The following is a 22,653-nucleotide window of genomic DNA, read 5'->3' on the forward strand; positions in this document are numbered from 1 at the left end:
AGCTGTGCTTTATGTTGTTTTCTTGCTTGTTTTTTCCAGCACTCCCTAACTAAAAGCAATAAATTCATGTAAGAAACCCAAATGTCTCATTATAGCTGCATAGTAACTTTTATCTTCTTGACCAGCTTACTTGCAATATTTGCATTATAATCATAGCAGATCCATATCCATTGCACTGGATACGTGGGTTTTTTAAACGTTATAAAAAATTCTTCTGTAACTTAAGCTGTTGACTACATTATTATTCTCTTCTTGCTCTAAATTATTGTGCGATGTAACTGCATACAGTTACATAATTGCTATTTGCCATTCTAGAGGTAGCTCTATTTCAGTCCTGTGCAACATGATTCTTGTACAAACATTATGCCAGGAAGTTATCTTTATAGCTTCCTTAGACTTAGTGGCACTGTACAAAAACTAGGATATGGTTTTGCAGAAATGCTTATGAACATTCTGATCTGTTTTTCATCAAATATGTGAACTATAAAAATGGCTGTGTCAGCTCTAGGTCTGCGAAGTCACCAGTGGCTGAGTTGCAGATGTAATGCTGGGGGCGTGTGGAATTTTGCTGTCTGTAATATGGCAACAGACTGGGAGCAGTGTGACCAGACTCAACCTCTATTCCTATTTGTTTTATAAACTTTCCCTAGCTTCAGACTTTCAAGCATGTTCTTTCATGGGGGGACTTTTTTTTAGTTCTGAAGTAGCTGAGAATCCAGTCTCTCTTGTCGCCCCCTCCATTCTCAGCAGGACGTCACCTCCCCATTCCCCCCCCCCCCCTCCCCTCCGCTGCTGCTATTCCAAGAGTAGAGGGGCTCAAGAGCTGCTCCCACCCCACTCCAGCTGGGCTACATGGGGAACTCGGTGCAGTCAGGGACAACAGTAGTGTTGGTGGTGACGGACAGGTTTCTCCTCCCTACCTGGTCCCCCCCAGCTGGCAGGGGTTCCCTGCCAGCTCACGAGTAGGCATATGGACAGAGGAACTTGTGTGCTGCCCCTGCTGCTGTCTCTGGCCAAGCCCAGCTCCTAGCACAGCTGCTCCCTGCAGCCCTGGCAGGAGAAAGGCAAGGGAGCCCAAGATGGTGGATGGTCTCCCTGAGTCCAGAAGTATAAGAAGAGAGGGCAAAGGTATGTATGGGGCCGGGTGGAATGAGAGAGCAGGGGAGAAGTGCCACTGAGCACGGAGGGGAAGAGAGCAGGGGACAAATTCAGGGGAGGAGCTGGATTTTCACCTGCTTTGGGGACTTAAAAGTCCCTGGCTGCTGCTTCTGTGGTTTGGTTGCATGCCCCAGGGGGCGGGAGGCTGTGAACTGCCATAATGATAATTTGGTTGCTAGCAAAAGATGTTAAATGTAATTGGTTTTGGTCATATATTATTAGGGTTTGTGCAAATGAGCTGTACATAGGGGACAATGTGAAATCTGGCACACTGCCCTCCCCTGCTAAATAGGGGCTCCTAAATCCCTCCACTGCAGGGAGTCAATGGCCCATTACTGAGTCATTGTTCTTTACTTCATAAGTGTTAACAATCACCTGTGAAGTAACAATAGTGTTAACGATCATTCCACTAATCAAGCTAACCTATTTTAAGACAGTTCTTCTGCCTGCTAGGGCTTTTGGTTTCACAACTGTTGCTGCTGCTCTGACCCAGCACCTGGGATCCTCAGTTTTTATTTCACTGTCCAGCCAGGACCGGCCTCTGAAATACAGGACTTTTGCAGCCAAACCAGGAGGTACGGCCACCCTAGCTTTATATAACCAAGGTTTAGGGAGGGGGAGTTATTTGTTGTTTTTCTGTGATACTGAAGTTTTGGTGTGGTCTTCCCCTCCTCCTCCTTAGTTTATTCACTATCAATGGTAGCTGAGATGATCTGCAAATATGTCCTCAGCTTCTTAGTCAGGAGCCTGCACTTCATAAAATGAACTTAAATTAGTCCATTCACCTGTAGGAGCTTAGTATTCGGATGGGGTTTATAATATAATATGGTCCCTTTTTTGCTGGTCTTTCCTTTTCTCATATTTATCTCTTCAGGTTGTAGCGTAGTTTGCTGATGTAAAATGCATGTTAACTGCAGTACAGGTTTCTCTCACTTTATGCGGGTTCTGTATGTGTGAATTCACTCTTATGTGATGACCCTTTTTATACCAAAAATTCATTAAATGTGAGGTAAATTGACTCTTATGCGATCAGTATGGTGGAAGCCCACAGCCAGCTTCATTGTACAGTGCTTTGTGGAGCTGATGCACACCAAAATACAGTCTCCTGTGTGGATCTGTGCTCCTCGCTCGTTGTCTGCGACATGTGTTTCTGTATTTGCCATCCCCATTACGATAGTGCCCTGTGCTTGTGTGTACTGCTTGCTGTTGGTGAGTACCAAAATTGTCTTCTAAAAGTGGTAGAAATGGGTCTGGGGGTCAGTGCAGTCAAGGTCTTGGAATGTATCCCTATTTGTTACATTGTAAAGGGGGTTCCTTTTATGTGAATTTGAATTATGCACCATTTCCGAGAATGTATGTACAGTAGGGGTGTGCAAAATGGGCCGTATTCAATTCAGATTTGGCCCCAATTGGGGACAGTGATTCAATTAGTTAATTCAGGCCACTGTCCCCAATTCAATTCGGTCAAATCTGAATCTGAAGATTCGATGCTCATTCGGAGAATCAGTGATTCGGCCATAGACACAGCTTTAAATGTTTTTTCTGCGTACCTCGAGGTACCAGGCATGACTTGTGAACACTGTGATGCTGGGGAGAATGGAGCATCCCACAGGAGTGCATTTGTGGGGGGGCGGGGGGGGAGGGCTGCATGCTCAGCAGTGAACCTGGAAGTGGACCAGAAGCACTTCCAGTCCACTTCTGTGTCCACCGGGAAGTGTGCTAGGGGGCCCCCTGCACCCCTCCAGCTTGGCAATCAGCTGCAGGGGGACCCTGGGTGCCCCCCCTGACCCAGGAGGCACCAGTTGCCAAGCCGGGGGTGGGGGGGAGAACCTGCGTGCTCCCCGGCAGACCCAGAAGTGGAGCAGAAGTGCTTCTGGTTCACTTCTGGGTCTGCTGCTGAGTGCATTGGGGAGCCCCCCTGCTCCTGTGGGAAGCTCCATCTGCCCCAGCATTGCAGTGTTCATGAGCTGCCCGGTACCTTGTGGTATGTAGAAAAAACATTTAAAACTGTCTCTATGTCCAAATCACCAAATCTTTCCGAATCAATTTGGAGGGTTTTGATTTGTTTCAAAGAGATTCAAGGGTCTCCTGATTTGATTTGGATTTGGAGATTCAGCCACCAAATCGGGCTGAATCTCTGCTGAATCGAATCAGGGACCGAAGCTTTGCACAGCCCTAATGTACAGCATAAAGTAAGGTAAACCTGTATTTAAATTACTAGATTTGGAACAGGCTAGTATTTAAATTGAATCATTAAAATTAGAGCATGCTGATGCTCAGTTTAACTAATTGGATGGTAAAAGAATTCAGGAGCATTTAGTTAGTCATTGCTTGATTAGATGGCCATTTCAAGTCTATCAGATGTGTAAAGCATGTGCCCATGCAATGGAAAAAATACTGTGACAAGTGAATAATTGAAACTTGGAAGAAAGCACAGGACTTAACCAGAGATTCAAATCAGAATCTTGCTGAGATTGCTTACTTGCAGTGGACTCTTCTGTGTGCTTGTCAGGGGTTTTGACATGACAGAACAAGCAATTTTTCTTCTTGTTCCATTATCTTCCACCCTGATCCTCTCCCTGAGGGTGTCTTTAATAGCTAATAGATAGGGTGCCCTTGGAATTTATCTCTCTAAAATCCAAAGCATGGGCTGCTAATGTTTACATCAAGTGATTAGAGTTCAATTGGACTCACTGAATTGTTCAGCAGTATTCTTTGTATGTGGGAACAGGCAACTCTATTGTACTGTACAAATACAAGCATCTTGTAATCATCATTTTATCTGAATGAGTTCTTTTGCAAGTACAATGCCTAAAACAGCTGTCCTTATGCAAACTCTCAGCTAAGTGTGTGTGTGAGACAGAGATTTTAAGTATGGCTTCTGGACTAATGTGTACTTAGCAGGCTCAGAAATACTACACCTGGGGCATAACTACTTTATGAATTAGTTCAGTGTTCTGCAGTATGCGGTGCCTGGAAAATCTGTGCAATTCAAAAATTGGAAACAAAAGGGATTTATTTGTAATGTTCTTTTAATTAGTTGCCAGCTATGGCAAGAGCCTCTGCCCAAAAGTTTCCTTTGCTGTTCTTCAGCTACCTTTTTAAAATAGCCAGATAGGAAATTCTTTTGCTAGACATTAACCTTAAAGTCCTAATACTAAACAAAGTTATTTAATAGCAGGAGCTGCCACAAGTTCACAAGCAGTTTGTGTTGCTTCAGCCTGTCCAGATTCAGAGGACTGAATGCAGAAAGGATTGATGGTGTGTGTTTCCCTTCCACAATTCTTCTAGTGCCTACTAGTGTCTTCAGCTACTGAAAAGATGATCTTATACAGACCACCTCAAGAAAACATGTATGAATCTGTTTGCTGCCTGTTCCTGTATGTCAACAGTGGACATTTTTTAACCTTTTTGTATGTTCATGCTCCAAGCTTTCTAAGGAAATAAAGAATGAACAATGATGATCAGTGTGCCACTATGTTCCTGATGATGATTTCTATGTGCATGCACGCATATTTTGAGACACCCTATATGTTTGCTCCATCTCTTTGGATAATGTTCTGTGTACAGTAAGTACTAAAACAGCCAACTTTCCCAGATTTTCCAGGACACGACCCCAAAATGTGGAGTGTATCCTGGTATCCCACTGATTTTTCTGAAATGAAACTTTCATTCTGAATTTGAAAACTTTTTGTTCCAGATCAGAGCCAGGCAGCATCCCGACCAAGGCTGGAGTTGACAAATATTACAGTTACATAAGCCCAAAACTGATTTAGCTGGTGCTAATTTTAGGTATGCTACTAGCTGTCTTTGGAGTATCTCAAGATTTTGCTTCCTGAAAGCTGCACCATTTAACAAGTGCCTAGCCAGGGTTACAGCAATAACCATTTATAGATGGGCATATAAAAACACCAAGTACAGATAATCCATGTAGCTAACAGAAGTGGTTTGAGAGGAGCTCACCATGCTTGTACTCCGAGGCAGAGAAGCAGACTTTCTGACTGGCATTTCACTGTTCTGAGAAATTGTAGTCTCTACCACCAGGCTTGGTCTTGCTGGGTATGAGGCCCCAATACCAAATAGCTGTAGAGAAGGACCTGTATCCAGAGACGCAGACTTTTCTGGTTTGCATGTTTGTGATCCATCCGCAATGTCTTCACTTTTCAGGCTGTCAGTCTCTACATCTGTCTCTTGCTGGACTTTCCTGATCAGAGTGTTTTCTTTCCAGTTTCCTGGGACCTTTTTCTTTATGCTCAAATCATCCAGGCTTCTGCCACCAGATAGAAAGGTATGTTTTGGTTTAGCAGCTCGGTAAGCTCTCAGGCTCATGGGATCAAGCACTTGGAAAGTCACTTCATTGATAAACTGAGAGAATTTGAGTTTAGCTTCAATTTTTTCCTCCACAATGGATGGAGAACTTGATGATCCTTGACTTGCCCAACTCAGGTCAGATGCAGAGGAACTGCTCTTATTTTTTGCTGCCTTCTGCCTCTGGAGCTTTTGGCTGGTGTTTCCCACTTTTGCAGGATGCAGAGCAAAAGGCCCCCCTGCCTTTTGTCCATGCTTTACTCGATGAGATCGATAGCTTGCATTCTTATTCTTGCTGTTAATAAAGCTTTTAGCTTCTGACCTTGTGCTGTCCTGTAACTCAAAGCTGTCCTCACTGGAGCTGCAGGGCTTGGAATAACTGTCCATGGTTAAAACTCCAGGGAGTTTTCTTTCCATGTCACTTCCTGCATCAGGTAAACAGGCAAAAGAAGGTGTATAACACACTCTCTCTTCAGCTATCCCTCCTGCCTCCTCTTCCTTTGAGCATCTTCTGTGTACAACACACTTTAGCTTGACTGGGGAAAAGGAATCCCTTGACCATACCTCTGTTTATTGTGTAGCTTAGTTCTAGTAAAGTACACTCCCCTAAATCCTGGTCTAACCCATAAGACAAAAGATGTCCCTATGAGCCATGCAGCAGATCAGCTTCCTCATTTCATTCCCTGTGCACCCTAGTATTATACATATAATTCAAAATGAGTTCAATAACACACTCTCATCCTTTTCATTAGCCATGCTAATCAACTACATCTATATAATATGCAAATTTTTCAGCATATTGAGTGCATAGCAGATGAACATAGGCTATCATTGATCCAGAGTAGCATACGATACATTTCTGTTTGTTGAACTGTGAACCAATCTACAATAATGTAAATTGATTTTTGCTAAGTAAGGGCTGGGCTGGTTTTGTGGCAGGGCTTTTAAAAATCAGATAACATAGAAGGTCACACTGTCATTTGCTCTGTCCTAACACTATCACCAGACTCTTCTATTAGAAATCTAGGTACCGATCAATAACAGACAATGGAGAAAGGTATCAGTTTCTGCCTATTTCTCTCCAACATTTTTATTATAAAATAATGGACATTCCTTGCTTTTATATCAAAATGATACGTTATTTTAGCATTGCAGACTAAACAGGAGGGGAGAGAACAGAAGATGGGTTGGTACCTTTCATCCTTCCATGTAAGGCTCCTCGAAATCTTTGTAAACGGCCACGATTCGAGCAAGACTGAACATACCAGCAAAGCTGGGAAGTTTTATCCTCAGTTTACACCAGGGGCGGGCAATTATTTTGGGTGGAGGGCCGCTCATGAGTTTTGGCAAGCCATCGAGGGCCACATGACAGGCAGCCAAGGGCAGATAAATATTAATTTTCTAAATTTTTTAGGGCCCCCATGGGCTGGATAGAATGGCCTGGCAGGCCGCATCCGGCCTGAGGGCCACATTTTGCCCATCCCTGGGTTACACATTAGTAATTGAAGACCTGTGGGGGTGAAGGGGTATAATTGGGGTGCTACCCAAACCCCTTGCCACTGATTGGCTGACGGCCTCCGGCGGCCCTACCCCTTGCCAGTCGCTCATTTTCAGACTGCAGTATTGCTACTGCATTGCATCTGGCTTTTTAAAAGACGGCGCTGAAACCTTTTCACTTTCCTGACTGGTGCCTTTGCTGAGTCTACATCACTAGCTCAGCCTCTCAGTAGCTCTTTCTCAAACCATGTGCATTGCTGCGCTTTCTTTGTATTCTGGTGAGCTTTTTTTTTTTTTTCCCCCCAAGGCAATTTTGTGCAAAATTACATGAAATGCCATTTTTTGTGGTGATTGCAGAAACTGCCATTTTTCAGTTTCCACACAACTTGCAAAATCACAATTTAAGTAGGTCCTTAGCTACTGTCTAAGTTTGCAGTCAATTCTGTGTATGGGCTGATATGCTCTTGCATTGCTTCAGGAACAAAGAACGAATCACTAATCTTCCTCTCTCTTCCCTCCTTACACCTTACTTCCACCTAGAGTAAGTCACGAACTCTGTCTCAGGAACTGGAATCGCAGACTAAGGTGTTTAACTGGATGAAGAGTAGTTATGCCTATGCTACCTATAAGCATTCCCTATACCTCTGGGGTTTGCTGGTTGCCATGTGGACCAGGAAGGATTTTTTTTCTCTTTCCTTTTGCTACACATGTCAGTGTTGCAGTTTATTTTTAGGTTTTTTTTTCTCTCTTCCTGAGAAGCTGCAATCAATGCTGGGGATTGTGACTGGGGTGTGCCAATGCTCCTGCTGGCACAAAACCTTGAGGCTCCTGGCTAGAGGTCACTCAAAGTCATATTGATTGCCACGTTTGGGGTCAGGAAGGAATTTTACCCCATGGTCAGACTGGTTCAAACTGTGTGTTGTGGGGAGGGAAAGAAGCGGTGGGGTGGGGTTGCTTTTCTCTAGTGGGGAGCATCGTTCTCTTCCTTCAATCTTCTGAGTGCATTGTAACAAACTTTGCAGCAGCAGGATACAGACCACCATTGTCCCCCTGCTTTACCTGTGGCAGGTTAGGTTCTGTAACGAGGTTGACTTGTGTAGTTTTAGTAATAGCTTAGACAAGTGATGGGTTTGGACAGAAATGACCCATGCCTCAAGCAGGGGGTTGGACTAGGTGACCTCCAGAGGTTCCTTTCAGCCCTGCTCTTCTATGATACTAGGAGCACATACTCCCTATTGTGGCCAAGTAAGGACTATATTTTCACAGTCTTATGCAACTTAGATTAGCTCTCTAACCTTGCATGGGGAAGAACCAGGAACCCTTGATGCCCCTACCTCCCCACACTTCAGCCTAACCATGAGACTTTCGTAGTGCTGCTATTAAAGCTGTAGTATCCTATTGAAACTACTTGTTGATCAGAAGCTCATTTAAATCATATTGAACTGCAAAGAGACCCTTTTAACAGTATAAACATCAGCAAACATGTTTCTGCTAGAGATGGGGAAACCCACTTTAATGTTGGCCCAAACGTTAAGAAAAGTTTTATAGCTAATTTATTTTATTGCTCCAAATATAGCTGTATCCTCTCTCCTCACCAGGGGACTTGGCCAAGACACAAAACGGAATCTGTGAAGTGCAAGAAAACTGTTTCTGACTATTTGTTAGGGCCTCTTGTGATCTTTCAGAAGCAGGAAGTATTGGAAATTAAACTCTTTTCTGACATGTATAGCTAAGCTTTACAGGCAAAGAGGCTTGGATATTTCAGATAAGGACTGTATGGACTCGTCAGAATTGTACTTTAGAGAAGGAAAAAAAATCCCTAAATCAAGATGTGGTTGGAGAAAAACTTAGCTTTCTGTAAATGAAAAAGTAAGATTGACAATACCATATTTTCTTGAATGACCCTGATTATAAGACGAATCCCCAATGATAAGATTCTATATATATGGAAAATTTAGTTCAGGTACTCTATAAATACACCCTTAACTAGCACTCTGGCACAACCAGAAAGGCACAACTCAGCTATAGGTGTGAAGATGAATTAAAATGTATACCATATAGTGACTCACCATGACTTTAAAATGAGTCTGTGCTGAGGAAAGCTAAGTGCAATGGGCACTGCCATATATCTTATTCAGATGGATTTCACTAACCTTTCCTTGTGGTGGATTCCCATCAGCATACTCTCGGGCTAAGATAAAGTGATCAGTTGGAAGCCTGGTCGATGCCTTATGGGCAGAAATAGGGATTGACAGAGCATTGGGGTGTAAGGCCTGGAGGAGAGAAGCCCAACTCTCAAAACAGTGGAAGTGGTGGCAAGTAACCAGGAGGTGGAAAGTGAAATGAAGAGCAGAAAAGGAAGTCTAGAGACAAATGGAAAGTGAACAAAGTTGGAGAAGCAGGGAAGAAAGACAACTAAGAAGATGGAAGCAACAGTGAAAGTAGGAACGATGGCAGAGGCAGCAGCAAAAAAAGGCAATGGGGAGAGGAACAAGGCCAGAAGGAAGAAAGGAGCAGGGGAAATTGGGAGATAGAGTGGGTGCAGCAGGAGAAGGTATGTTAGGTGAGAAACAAAATATCAGGACCATGACATAAGGCTGGGCTACCAGGAGCAGCATGATGAGAAGACCTGGGAGATGCACCAAAAGATGTTGGGGAGGGTTGGAGACTGTAGATAAAAGCAATATCAATTGGTGATGGCATGCAGATGAGATCAAGGACGAACAAATATGAGTTTATAGAAAAAGCAGTGTTGAGATACTGGAGGTGCAGGAAGAACATCTCACTAGCCTGATTGCTTTCCAAAACAGAAAGACTTGGGAGTTTGCTTAGTGGAACAGTGAAAGGTATAAAACATTTTGGAAGAAACATGCAGAAGCATATGGGAGGGAAGTATTAAGAGGGATAAAGTTTATAGCAAGGGAAAAATCAAAGGAATGAGTGATTTATAGTAAGAACGTATATGGATTTATTAGAGGCAGAAGACATAGAAAGGTAGAGGGAATTGCATGTGCAAAGAGTAATGTAGGTTGAGAAGGTGTGAGACAAATATGGCATTTGACAGGCTTGTGGAGAGCAAGAGTTGTGTTGAGAGCAAATGAGTGGATACAGCTGGGGCCCCACTGGTGTTTTATAATATACTACAGGCAACCAAAGCAATGCAGCAAATTGGACAGGTGCCCCTCATTGCTGCAACACTGTCCCCTTATGGTGTCTTACAAATGCGAAGAGAAGGGGCATAGAGCTGCAGAGTGGCAGGAGTCCCTAAAATACACTAACTGTTGGGGTGGGATGGGGGAGAGACGTCCCAGGACGTCATTCTCCAGGAGTACTTGGCCTTGGTGAGGCCGCAGCTGGAGTACTGCGTCCAGGTTTGGGCTCCACAATTCAAAAAGGATGTGGAGAAGCTTGAGAGAGTGCAGTGGAGAGCCACGCGCATGATCAGAAGCCAGGAAAACAGACCTTATGATGAGAGGCTGAGAGCCATGGGACTCTTCAGCCTGGAAAAGTGCAGGCTCAGGGGTGATCTGGTGGCCACCTATAAGTTTATCGGGGTGTTCATCAGGATCTGGGGGAACGATTATTCACCAGAGCGCCCCAAGGGATGACAAGATCGAACGGTCACAAACTCCACCACGACCGATTCAGGCTGGACATAAGGAAGAACTTCTTTACTGTCCGAGCTCCCAAGGTTTGCCGCCAGAGGTGGTTCAAGCACCCACTTTGAACGCCTTCAAGACACGTTTGGATGCTTATCTTGCTGGGATCCTATGATCCCTGCTGACTTCCTGCCCCTAGGGAAGGGGGCTGGACTCGATGATCCTCCGGGGTCCCTTCCAGCCCAAATGTCTATGAAATCTATGAAATTTTGCAGATGTCCCAAAGCCTATGCAACCAGGGTCAGATGCCGTAAGGAACTGTGTAAATCAGAAAGGGACAGCGGGGTAGAAAAGGAGGGTGAGAGTAAAGTAGAAATGATGGATGAGAACTCACAGAAAGGAGGAAAAGAGAGAGAAGGGAGTGTAATATCTTTAGTTGAGGCAGCCCAAGAAAAAATAGGAGAACAGGACCGGGGAGTACGAGAGAGCCCGGACATGGAGGTGAAAGATGGGGAGAGGAAAAAAAAAATCAAACAAGCAGAGGAAATGGAGGTGGAACAAATAAAAGAGCCCAGGAGTCGGGGAAGAAAACACATGGGAAGAAAATTGGGGAAAAGAAACCTGACAACAAGGGGAATGAGTTGGAGTCAGAAGCAGAGAGCAGCTTCCCACCATTAACTCCCTTGGGCTCCAGCCCAGAGTGGTGAGCTAGCGGCAGGAAACAGCAGGGAGGTGGAAAAATGGAAGCCTTCCTGAATGCAAAGTCAATCTGTCATCTTGCAAATGTGACAGGCATGAGAGTGGGGGAAGGGGAGGAGTCAACCAGGGAAGCAGCAGCGCCGGTGAACCTTAAAGGCACAAGTGCACTCTTTTTTTATTAAGACAAGCACAACAGCACTAATGATAGAATCTATTAATATCAGGAGCATACTAGCAAGGGAAAGATGGGAACAATGTTAAAACAAGTAAGGGCAGACATAATCTGCTTATAAGAAGATGGGATATTGGAGGGAAAAGGGATTATAAGCGTTCTGAGAAAAGGTGGAGATGGGGACCATCCTGGTGATCAGGGACAAATGAAAATCAAAGTGGCTCGCATGACAATGCTGTTCAAGAATTCGGAAGTCAAAGCAAAGCAGGTGGAAGACATAATCAGTGGCAGACTGCAGCAAATGACACTGTCAGTTGGGGGCACAGAATTAGAAGTTTATGACATCATATATGTACCACCCGAGCAGGAGGGGAAGAAGGCTTAGAAAGCTAGCAGTTTGTGGTTGGAAGGAGACCGTGGGTAATAGCTGGGGTCTTCAATTGCATAATAGAACTGGGTGATGGAACGGGGGAAGGAGGAGATGGAACTTTACCCAGTTCATCCAGATAGTTAGCAAATGTAGTAAAAGAAGGGTCGCTAAGAGATGTGTGGGCAGGGGAGAAAGTTTTCACTAGAATTGACCCCAGTGGAAAGAAACAATCAAGAACTGACTTCGTGTTTGTACTAAAAGAAATAGATATGAGGAAGAAAGCAACCATACATGTGGCTTTCAGGGATCACCACATGCTGAAGGTGGAACTGAGTCTTGGTAAGAGTCCTACAAAAGGAAAGGGAGTGTAGGAGTTAAATGTGTGACTGATACAAGATGAGGAGATATGTCAAGCATACACAAGAAAGCATGAGGGGTAGAGAACACTGAAGTAATATTTTAAGAGTACCAGAGAATGGTGGATGATGGTGAAAAAGGAGGGGAGAATTCTTCTGGAAGGAAGGCTGAAGGACAGTGGGGAAAAGGTTGAAGGAGCGGAGAGCTGCAAGGAAAAATGCAGGAGCTGCAGAAGGAAGATAGGTATGAGAAGAACTGGAAGAAACAAAACAAGAAAGAGAGAGAGATGCGAGGGAATGTTTTTAGCACAAGCGCTCTGGGTAGAAGAAAACGAAGAGTGATCCCAGTACTTTTTGGCTAGGGGGAAGATGGTGAAAGGAGAGCTAAAAGCAGTGCAGGAAGAAGATGGTACCTGGGTGGAGAAGCAGGCGAAGGTGTTTGAGGCAACAAGATTTATGAAGAGCTGTATCAGAAGAAGGAACAGTCAGAAAGAAGATGAAAATTTTGCTGGAGGAGATGGAAGAGAAAGTAGAGGAGGAGGTAGCAAAGAAGGTGGAAGAAAAGATAAGCTTAAAGGAAGTGGAGGAGGGCTTAAAAGGCTTTAAAAAAGAAAAATCGTCAGGAGAAGGTGGACTAGCTATGGAATTTTACAAGGAGTTTTGGGCATGGGTAGGGAGGGATATAGTGGCAGTCTTTGAGGAAATAGCATAAAATCTTTCCCTGCCTCTCCTGTTTCCAAGAGATGTTGTGATCTTACTCTTTAAGAAAGGGAAAAAGAAACTCCTGAAACTTGAGACTGATTACACTTCTTAACATAGACAATAATTTAATGGCCAAGACACTGAATTCAAGGATGAAAAAAATACTCCAGAAGACAATACATGAAGAGCATGTGTGTGCAGTACCAGGTAGAGGGATCTCCGGAGAAATCAGAGTGATCAGAGATACACAGGCCCACATCCAAGAGAGGAAAACAAACACAGTTATAGCAAACCTGGACTTAGAATAAGCATATGACAGAATGGATCTTGGTTACATATTCAAAGTCCTAGGAAATGGGGTTCCAGAGAAATTTATATGTTGGATAAGGTTAATGTATAGAAAAGAAGAAAGCAAAGCCCAAATTAATGGGCATCTGAATGGGGATTTTAAAATCCAATGGGGTGAGACAAGGGTGCCCCCTGTCGCCACTGCTATCTGTGCCTGACATGAACAGAAAGCATAAAGAAATAAGAAAAGACAAGGTCATGAGTGGAGTAAAGATAGCAGGAGGGGGAGAGGTAAAATGTGTATTATACTTGGATGATGTAAATATAGTAGTTTAGAGAGAGACTTTCAGTGGACAGGCTTTTAAAGCATACTTCAGAGTAAAGAGCAGTGATGGCACCTAAACTAAACTAAAACCAGTCAAGGAAGATGAGGGAAGACAAGATTTCTAGTCATCCTTGTCAGAGTCAACTAGTTGGTCAGCCAGGATGAAAATAACACAATTGTAAGATAGAAGCTCAACATTTAACATCCCATTAGGCAATTTACCAAAAGACTGTTATTTCTGTATCCACAATTTCAGTGGCCGTTTTCATCTGTAGTTTTGTAACACTTCATGTGTTTTTTATAATTCTTCAGTTGTATTTTACATTGTTAGTATGTGTAATTTGCAAATATGGTAAGACTTTCCGATCTTTTTAACACACATGACATCTGTGCTGGAACTTTGTTCAAAAAGGCTTCATTCGTTCATTTGGACTTTGCCATTCCATTACACCTGATGAACCAGCAGGATTTTATGCTAATCATTGAGAGACTACCTGAAAATGTATAAGAACCAATCCTCATTTTCTGGTATCTCAATTTATTATTTTTTTTCTTCCATTTTAAGTTGAAATATGCTGGTTGGCAAAGGGTATGGGACACTTTTTGTGTTGACAGTAGCACAATGGTTTTACTTCAGTGAGGCAGGAATGTATTGTAGCAGTCTTTATCACAGAGATGGGAGAGCTCTTGCTGAGAGTTCTGGATTTAGGCTCTAATTTGGGGTGGGCAAAGTCTGGCCCACTGACCAAATCAGGCTCCTGGCAGACTCCATTTTCCAGGAGCCCCTGCCAACATTGCTGCAGCTGGTTTCCATAAAGACCCCAGGGGTGGCAGCACCATGACAGTACAGGGTCAAAGTTTCCATGGAGACTGGCCCCAGCAGCACTGGTAGGGTGTGCAAGCTGGGCAGGGAGCTGCTCTGGGGTTGGGATCTTGCAGCGGTGACAATATGATTGGGAGATGGGGCAGAGTTGCCATCCACTGCCCACACACCCCAGGCAGTGGTGTGCAGGCAGCAGATCGCAGCTCTGCCCTGGCTTCAGACCATGCTGTCACCACTGCAAGATCCTAGCCCCAGCCCTGGAGCAGCTCCCTGCCCAACTGTGTGCCCTGCCAGCGGTGCTGGGGCTGGTCTCCATGGAAACCCTGGCCCCACACTGTCATGGTGCCACCACTCCTGGGGTCTCCATAGAAACTGGCTGCAGTGACGCGGGCAGGGGCTGATGGGAAATGGAGTCCAGCTGCTGGGCGGATCCGTCATTTTTCCTGCTCTAGTTCCATGTCTACTATCACGGAGCCTTGTGCACTCGTGGTAGCCCACCAATGCAAGTGGGAGTCCATAAAGGTGCAGGAGTCATTATGAATAAAACTAGGCATTTCTGAAGTTCAGCTTCCACTGATGCATAGTAAAATACAAGTTCCTGGCTTCTGAGACTTAAAAAATCTTGTCTGTTCCAGAAATAGAGAAAACATCATACACAAGCTAGAATCTTTAATGACTCAACCATTAAAGAGGAGCTTTTTAGTCATGCAGGACTGAACACTTACGTATGAACAAAGGTATCTTCACAAGCACCAATCTAGCCACTCAATGCATAGAACCAATTTCTTTTGTGATAAGAACTGTATCTTCCTGTTTCTCAGCCAGAAAAAAGCTGATTTGTTTGAAACACCATATTTTCTCACATAAAACACACATTTTTTTTCCCCCAGAACCAGCTGGGAGAAACCAGGGTGTGCATTGTATATGAGAAATACAGACCTGTGGGGAGCCAGAAATTTGGCAGTGGGAGGGTGGTGGCAGCATTAAATGCCACTGCTCTCACAGGCATAGCAATTAACATTGCCACTGCTTTCCCACTGCCAAACTTCTGGACCTGTGGGGAATCCTGCTTCCAAATAACATGGCCAATACACTGGTTCAGGTTGGCATGCAGTTTGGATCTGCCACACAGGGTCCAGTCACAGCCAGCCCTGGTGTACAAGGTTAGACCCACCACATGACCTCAGATCCTGTGTGGTGGATTGGGCCAGCATGTTGCTCAGTCTGCAAGCCCTGTTTGGTGTGCAGGGATGGCAATAGCTCAACTACCTAACTGCTGCTTTTCAGTTTCTTACCTGTACTAAAAGGTAAGATGTCCATCCCTTCCACCCCTCCCCTTTTCAAGCTGCCTTTCAAAAACAGGGTGTGTATTTTGTTCTGGGGTGTGCTGCTGTATGCAATATAAAACAGTACATTGCCCAAATATTAGATATCTTGCTTTTTTGTGTGCAAAAGACAAGATTCCTGAAAATTCTGTCCTGCTTATGTTTTACTTTAACTTCCTCAGAATTTCAAAACTCCAATGACTACTTTAGGTTTTGCTTCTATTTAAGAGGTTCAGCTTATCCAATCAGAATATGGCAACCTTGCATGTTCCCTATGCAGAGTTCCTTTAGGATGACAGACACTGGTTTTTACTTCGCTACGCCTGGGATGGATGCCTTGGGAACGAATCGCACGAATCTTATTACATCCATCCCCTTAAAATTCCAGTCAAGTTAACAGTTACCAAATTTGATACTGTATAATATCTATGGGTGAATGTACATATAGACCGTAACAAATTGTTGGGATTTTATATAGTGTTAAAATTGGAACATGCTGTGAGCACTCCCATGTTAAAGGTTAATACTGTTTCTTGCCTGCACAACTCTGACTTGCCACTAGAGGGCTAGTGAACAGGGGCCTGGTGAAGACCTTGGCTCTATCCCTGCTTGGGGGAGGGAGGACTGGGAGCAGTGCATCCTGGGATTCTGAAGGACTTTAAATTGCATATTTTATCAACATGGAGCACACTGAAGTAATCATAACATGAGCTAGGTAGCACATCCCAGCGTTAACCCTCTCATTAAGTGCTGTAAATTTGAGACGCATGGGCTGTGTCCAGATGAGCTCAGCTGTGCAGTATGTGGTGCTGCAGACACATCTGTAGCACAGACCTAGGACACTTTGGCTCTATCCCTGCTTGGGGGAGGGAGGACTGGAGCAGTGCATCCTGGGATTCTGAAGGACTTCAAATTCAGCTATTATCCATGCTGCAAGGGAGCAGTATGGGTTTTTTGTTTGTTTGTTTGTTTGTTTGTTTTTTTTTTACCCCTGAATAACCAGGGTAAAGAAAACCCAGGTAAAAAAAAAAAGCAGAGTGATGCATGCAAAGATAGCATGTGCCACTCAAAACTAGAGTTTAGTCTCTGAGAAGGTATCCTCATCAAAAAATGTTTGCCTCTAGTGGTACTCCAGATAAAGAAACCAAATATCAAACAAGAATGTGCATAAGGATCTGGAGGATCAAATCCTTACAGTCTTTCATTACCATACTGGAATAATTTCAGAGACTTAGTTTTTATGTTACATGATTTACTTTATGAAGTGTTATGCTCTTAAAATTATTTTTCCCCAAAAGCAAATTTTTCTTTCTGCTCTGTGAGCGGGGACACGTTCGACTAGCAATGTATTATTATAGCAGTCCAGGCAGTACTTCCAAGAGAAATATCATTAGAGAGTTGTATTAACAGTTTAAATCTTCTCTTTCTTGTAATAACGTGCCTTTGCCAGGTGGATGATTGCCTGAATGCTAATCTTGTGTGTTATTCTATAATTGTGTTAAGAAATTTTAGATATTAAGTGTATTGCTCTTAAAGCATTTTCAAATAGTGAGTCAGTCTCAGTCAGCATTCATGTAACTCTACTGACTTCACCTGTCACTGAGTCAGGGAGAAGATGTGATAGCCAAGCTGAGAAAGGAATAGAAGACATGTTTCTATGTGATATTTGGGGTGTGACCCTAGGATTCACAGAGGTTTCAATGCATGGTCACAGTCCCCTTTTTCTCCGAGCTCACCAGCTAGGCAGCATGGAGTCTGCTCAGAGTTTTTGCTTTCAAGTAGCTCCAGAGTCAGTTGCTTTCAGCCCTTCCTTTCATGCAACTCCCAGAGGCTCTGCTCATCCCTATCTCCTCCTCTTCCCTGCTGCTGTATTCAGAGATGGGGAGGAGAAGAGTGAACAGCTGCTCTGGAGCTGGTTCAATGCATGGACTCTGGGTGGAACCTGTACTGGACCAGCTGGTGAGCTCATGGCACGTGCAGGGCTTATACAAGAGCTCTCTGGCATTGCGGACCATAGCAAGAGGTTGCAGCCACACCCCTTTAGGTGCGTGCCACACATGCAATGAGCACTCCTCACATGTATGCTCCACACAGCTGACATGGGACCGCACCCCTATCACCCTGATGGATCCTTCCATAATTCCTGGCAAGAAGTTATTGGGTTGATCTTGACTATTTAGATCATAATCTTTCTGGAGAAGGTGCTGTCTCTTAGGTATGATTGCTACCAACCCATAATAAGCGGGTCCAGTTTGAAGCTTTCTGGACACTGCTATAATACAAACAATAATGACAGTTGACAATAGCACCAGTTCACACAGGCTCAGGTAAGTCTTATTTGTTTGCCCTAGGTGGGGCTGTTTAAATGCTTCATTTTTATTACCAACATTAATATGAACAAGGCAACAAGGATGATGAGATCGTAGATACCACAGATACTATACTGCATTTAAAATGGATATGATAAATAAGATGTCTAAAAATGCATCACAAATTAGCCCCTTGTAATGAGCCAATATTCCATGTCCATAGTCAGATATCTGTGTCCCAGAACAATGTATTCTGGGGCGCATCTACTGAACTTGTTCCACAGAGGATGACTTTGCAGAACATATAATGATTTTTTGTAAAGGTTAATTTATGTGCTGAGTACCATTTTTTTGCAGGCACCGTGCAAGCCTGCAGGTTTGGGATGAAGATAGAGCAGGACAGAGTAGTTACCGCTAAAGATTAATTGATTCTGACTAATGTCTCTACAGACCACTGTTCAAAGAGCTGAAAATGGGATTTTCTTTTTTCTGAGACAGAACATCTTTGCACCTATGGTTGTTTTTTTTCTAAATAATATGAATGTTTTTTGGGAGATTGTATTTTCTTGCTAATAGTACCAAAAGCAAATGGAATGTATCCATTTAGCTATAGCAAAAAAGCTGCAGTAGGTTGTTATGACAACTATAAGTTTTATAGAGTAGAGCTCTGGAAGGATGTTTTCATTTTTGGGTCAAATAAAATATACCAGCTCTAACTCTTCTTAAAATAATTTCTTTAGAGCCACAAATGTTTTGCATACTTGGCACTATATACTTTCATATCCTCGTAATAAAATATTCTGTCAACCTAGATATATATATAAATAAAAATATAGGAGTTTTGCTGGTAATGAGGCTATACGACAGGTTTGCACTGATTCAGGTCACCCACTTAAAACGAAGCGTAACATAAACAAAATATTGACCTGTTTTCTTTTTTAAATTCCAAATAAAGGTTGCCCTCAAAGCTTGTCAATGGAGGGACTCTAGAGGCACGTCACCATGATTGGGAATGTATGTTTTCCCAGGGACAAACAGCAGCTGCGCAATATGTGCTCCTGCTTGTCCCAGGGGAATGCCCATGCATGCATGCTCTGACAAGCAGCACGTTGCCCCAGGTAGGGTAGGAGAGGCTGCAGACAACACCTGGGCTGACCCCAGCAGCATTCCCTGGGATCCTGGGGGCCTCTGGGGACTGTAGCTGTGGTGGTCTGGCAGCTGGAGCCTGGCTCTTGCTCACCAAGCTCTGGTTTTGGGTGGCATGTACTGCTACCACATGCACTGCCACAATTTTTTAGGCGTGGCACTTTTTTTTTGACACTGGGATCTCCTGGTGCCAAACCCCCTCCCCACCGCCACACTGCAAATTAGCAGAGTGGGGGAACGCATGCAAGTGTGGCGTATGCAGCGTTCAACGCTGAAGACAGGTCTGCAGCACCGCATTCTGCATGCACGTTCTCGTCTGGATGTCCCCTAAGGCTTTAGATCAAGTATCAAATTGCTTGCTCTGCTATACTTACTGCAGCAAAGGGAATTTCTCTCTATTGCAATACATTGGTTTTCCCTGCAGGCCATATTGTTGCTGTTTCTCTGAGCTCTCCATTGTGTAAGAGATGCATGATGGGCCTGAGCCAAAAACTACTGTATTTGGATAGAGTTATTTAATTTTTTTTTCTTTTTTAATTAATTTTTTTTCTTTCCATGTGATTTTGATAAAGCTCTAATTAGCATGTACTGTAACAACGTGCTATTTATATGGGCAACATACTTTCATGGTTGCATCAAATATAGAATCATAGAAAAATTAGCGTTGGAAGGGAGCTTAGGAGGTCATCTAGTCCAACTTGCTGCTCAAAGCAGGACCATCCCCAACTAGATTAGGGTTGGAAGGGAACTAGAGGTCATCTGAGCCAAGGCTTTATCTAGCCAGGTCTTAAAACCTCCAAGGATGGAGATTCCACAACCTTTCTGGGTAACCTCTTCCAGTGCTTTACTACCCTCCCAGTAAGAAAGTTCTTCCTAATATCTAATGTAAACTTCCCTTGCTGTAACTTGAGATCATTGTTCCTTGTTCCATCACCTGCCACCACTGAGAACAGTCCAGCTCCATCCTCTTTCGAAGCCCCCTTCAGGTTGTTGAAGGCTGCTGTCAAATCCGCTGTGTCTTCTCTTCTCCAGACCAAATAAGCCCAGTTCCCTCATCCTCTCCTCTTAAAAAATATATGACTTATTTTTGTATGGGATACAAACTCTCCATTACCTTTGGTATAATCCAGCTATAAAATGATGGAATTTAGAAGGAAACTTCTCCTATGGGCTAGTTATTCCTAATTTATCCACAGTAGATAACCTACATATTAACTGTTTAGTACTGGTCAATGTTCAAAAGATCTGATCCAGCATGAAAATTCCTTTATTATCTCCAGTTATTTAGCTCTTCCAGGCAACCTCACAATAGACCTTTTCCAACATTACTTAAAGTGGGAATTCTTATTTCCCATATTTGTGGTACACAGCTCCGATTTGAATCTTTAGAAAAGTATCTAACTTCCTTCTCCAAGCTGCTAACCAAAGTACTTAATTTGGAAATGCCATATTTAACTCTTGATCTTGTTTAAAATAACAAACAAACAAACAAAACCCCATTGATTTAAGACAGACAATAAAGAGGAAACAGATACTACCCAGGAAGGAGACTATAAACATAGTTAGACAGATCCTTGTGAAAACCATATTGTGTTAGGCCTTAGAGCTGGTCAGAAGTTTTGTTAAAAGCCAAACTTAGCCAATTGCATTTTTTCCCAGCTCCAGCTCTCCTAATCTCCACTTCCACTGCACAGAATACTGAGTAAATAATATGCATGTTAATCTAAAATGCTGGGTACTGGTCACTGTCAGACAATGTACTTGAAGTACCACTGGACTTACAAGCATAGTGGATAGATGACTTATTCAGAAGTTCTTAGTTCCCTGCAGCAGCTAAGCCCTGACTCTTTCAGTGCCAAGCCCTTTGACTGTGTGCTCTCCCCCTCTCATTTGGTGACAAAGACTTTAATAGACCTCAGTGTGCTATTCTTTGAATCATCTTCAGTAGAACAATGGAGGCCTTTCCATCACACAACTGAGCAGCCCCTTCAAATAATACAGATGTTCCTCTCTGACTTGGGTTCATTTTGGGATTTATTTCTTGCTATAATGGCTGCCAAAACACTGATTTGCATTTAATAGTGGGTTTCCTTGCCTAATTTTTTAAACTATACAGTGTTGGCGTAAAATCTTCTTGGTGTAGTTTTGTTTAATATCTCTCTGGAAAGTGTCTCTCTTTTCCAGGCAAATGGGAATAATGTATTTCAAGGCAGGCTAGGTGTTACACAATCTATTTTCACACCACAAAATATTAACAGCAGCATTTTTTTGTGTGGAGCAGAACATTGAGAATGGACAGGAAATGCACCGAACCTTACATCTGGTTTTCTGTTGTAAGTCATCATATTTTACTATCTTTTTCCCTGTGAGTTTTGCATTCCTACTGAAAATTCCAGTCAATGCAGTCTCTCTTTCTGCTGGAGCAAGTAGCCCTCAGAACCAACAGAATGATGGATCTGTTGCTCTCTTCCAGTGGATGACTGCCAAATAGTACCAATTAAAAATTTCCTCTAGGGATTTCAAATATTTTAGCAGTATTTGCTCATGGAAAATGGAATGAAACCACCCTGTATTCAGAAAAGTGCTGTAACTGGTTTGTTAACCCCTCTTATTTTTTCCCCAGGAATGTGGGAGGCTTATAAAAACCTATGGCTATTTTGCTTAATTCCTAGCAAACAAAACTTATTGTGAGTTTCATGGCTTGTTCAATAATGCAGGAAGAAAATCTGAGAATGACCGACTCAAGCTAAAATAGCCTAAATGTACCTGGCATAGCTATTAAGACTAGGGCACTATAAACATTGAAACTGATGCGGTACAAAAGCATAATGTAATTTTAGATAAATAGTGACTTTGGATTAATTTTTGAAAAGTCTCCACAGCCACAACTCTTCAACTTTGGTACATGGATTGCATGCCACTCAAACAAACAAACAAACTGTAGCAGGGAAAGCAATTTAGGTCTGACTCTTCCACACTGCCTTGATTATAGTAATGCCAGACCAAATTGCAGGGCTAGAAGAAGCAGGGGGCCTTGCTTGCTTATTTACTTAGACTCATGCCAACAGTAGTGTGCAAGTCATCATCCATTCCATATGACTATTCCAGTCAATGTCTCCTGGTCAGGTAGCTATCAACATTATTGGAAGCATATTATTATTTTGCTCAGAAGGAAAATTTCAGGAATGAGTTTCAGTGGTGTTTGCCTCCTGTAATGTACTTCGTGACTATTTATAGTGCTGACATTAAAAGTTGCTTAAATATCTTATGAGTTAAGTATTTTTGGCAGAGGTGTTTCCCACTTCATAACCACAGTAATGCAAATGTTAGCGTGGCACAATGTGGGAGCCTATAAAGGTATAATGCTGCAAAATTAAACGGAGCCAATTTTTGGAAACATTTTGCTTGCATGTTAGCATACTGCACAAAGAATAAGACCTCCTGTCCCTGCCCTTGAGCTCCAGGCGTCATCTCTTACCTGTAATTGGGTCCACTTCATTTGATAATGTGTAATACAGGCATGGGAGGGTACATGCTACTCTTTAAAGGGATAAGTAGTTGCTCTATGTACACTGG

The 22,653-nt window shown here is 43.1% G+C and overlaps 1 protein-coding gene across 5 annotated transcripts in view; it reads right to left on the reverse strand.

Moving 5' to 3' along the window:
* BEGAIN (brain enriched guanylate kinase associated) overlaps positions 1–22,653 on the reverse strand; it is a 277,663-nt gene that overhangs the window by 248,638 nt on the left and 6,372 nt on the right. For 3 of the 5 annotated variants that reach the window (XM_059723228.1, XM_019481583.2, XM_059723227.1), the window contains exon 1: positions 5,122–5,885. The exons of the other annotated variants lie outside the window; for them this stretch is intronic. In XM_059723228.1, the coding sequence (XP_059579211.1) occupies positions 5,122–5,883 (762 nt within the window). In that variant the 5' untranslated portion in view covers positions 5,884–5,885. Of the gene's footprint in view, positions 1–5,121; positions 5,886–22,653 lie in introns of those variants that run through there. 5 annotated transcript variants of the gene reach the window in all.

The sequence above is a fragment of the Alligator mississippiensis genome, chromosome 2 (genome assembly GCF_030867095.1).
Source record: "Alligator mississippiensis isolate rAllMis1 chromosome 2, rAllMis1, whole genome shotgun sequence".
NCBI lineage: Eukaryota > Metazoa > Chordata > Crocodylia > Alligatoridae > Alligator > Alligator mississippiensis.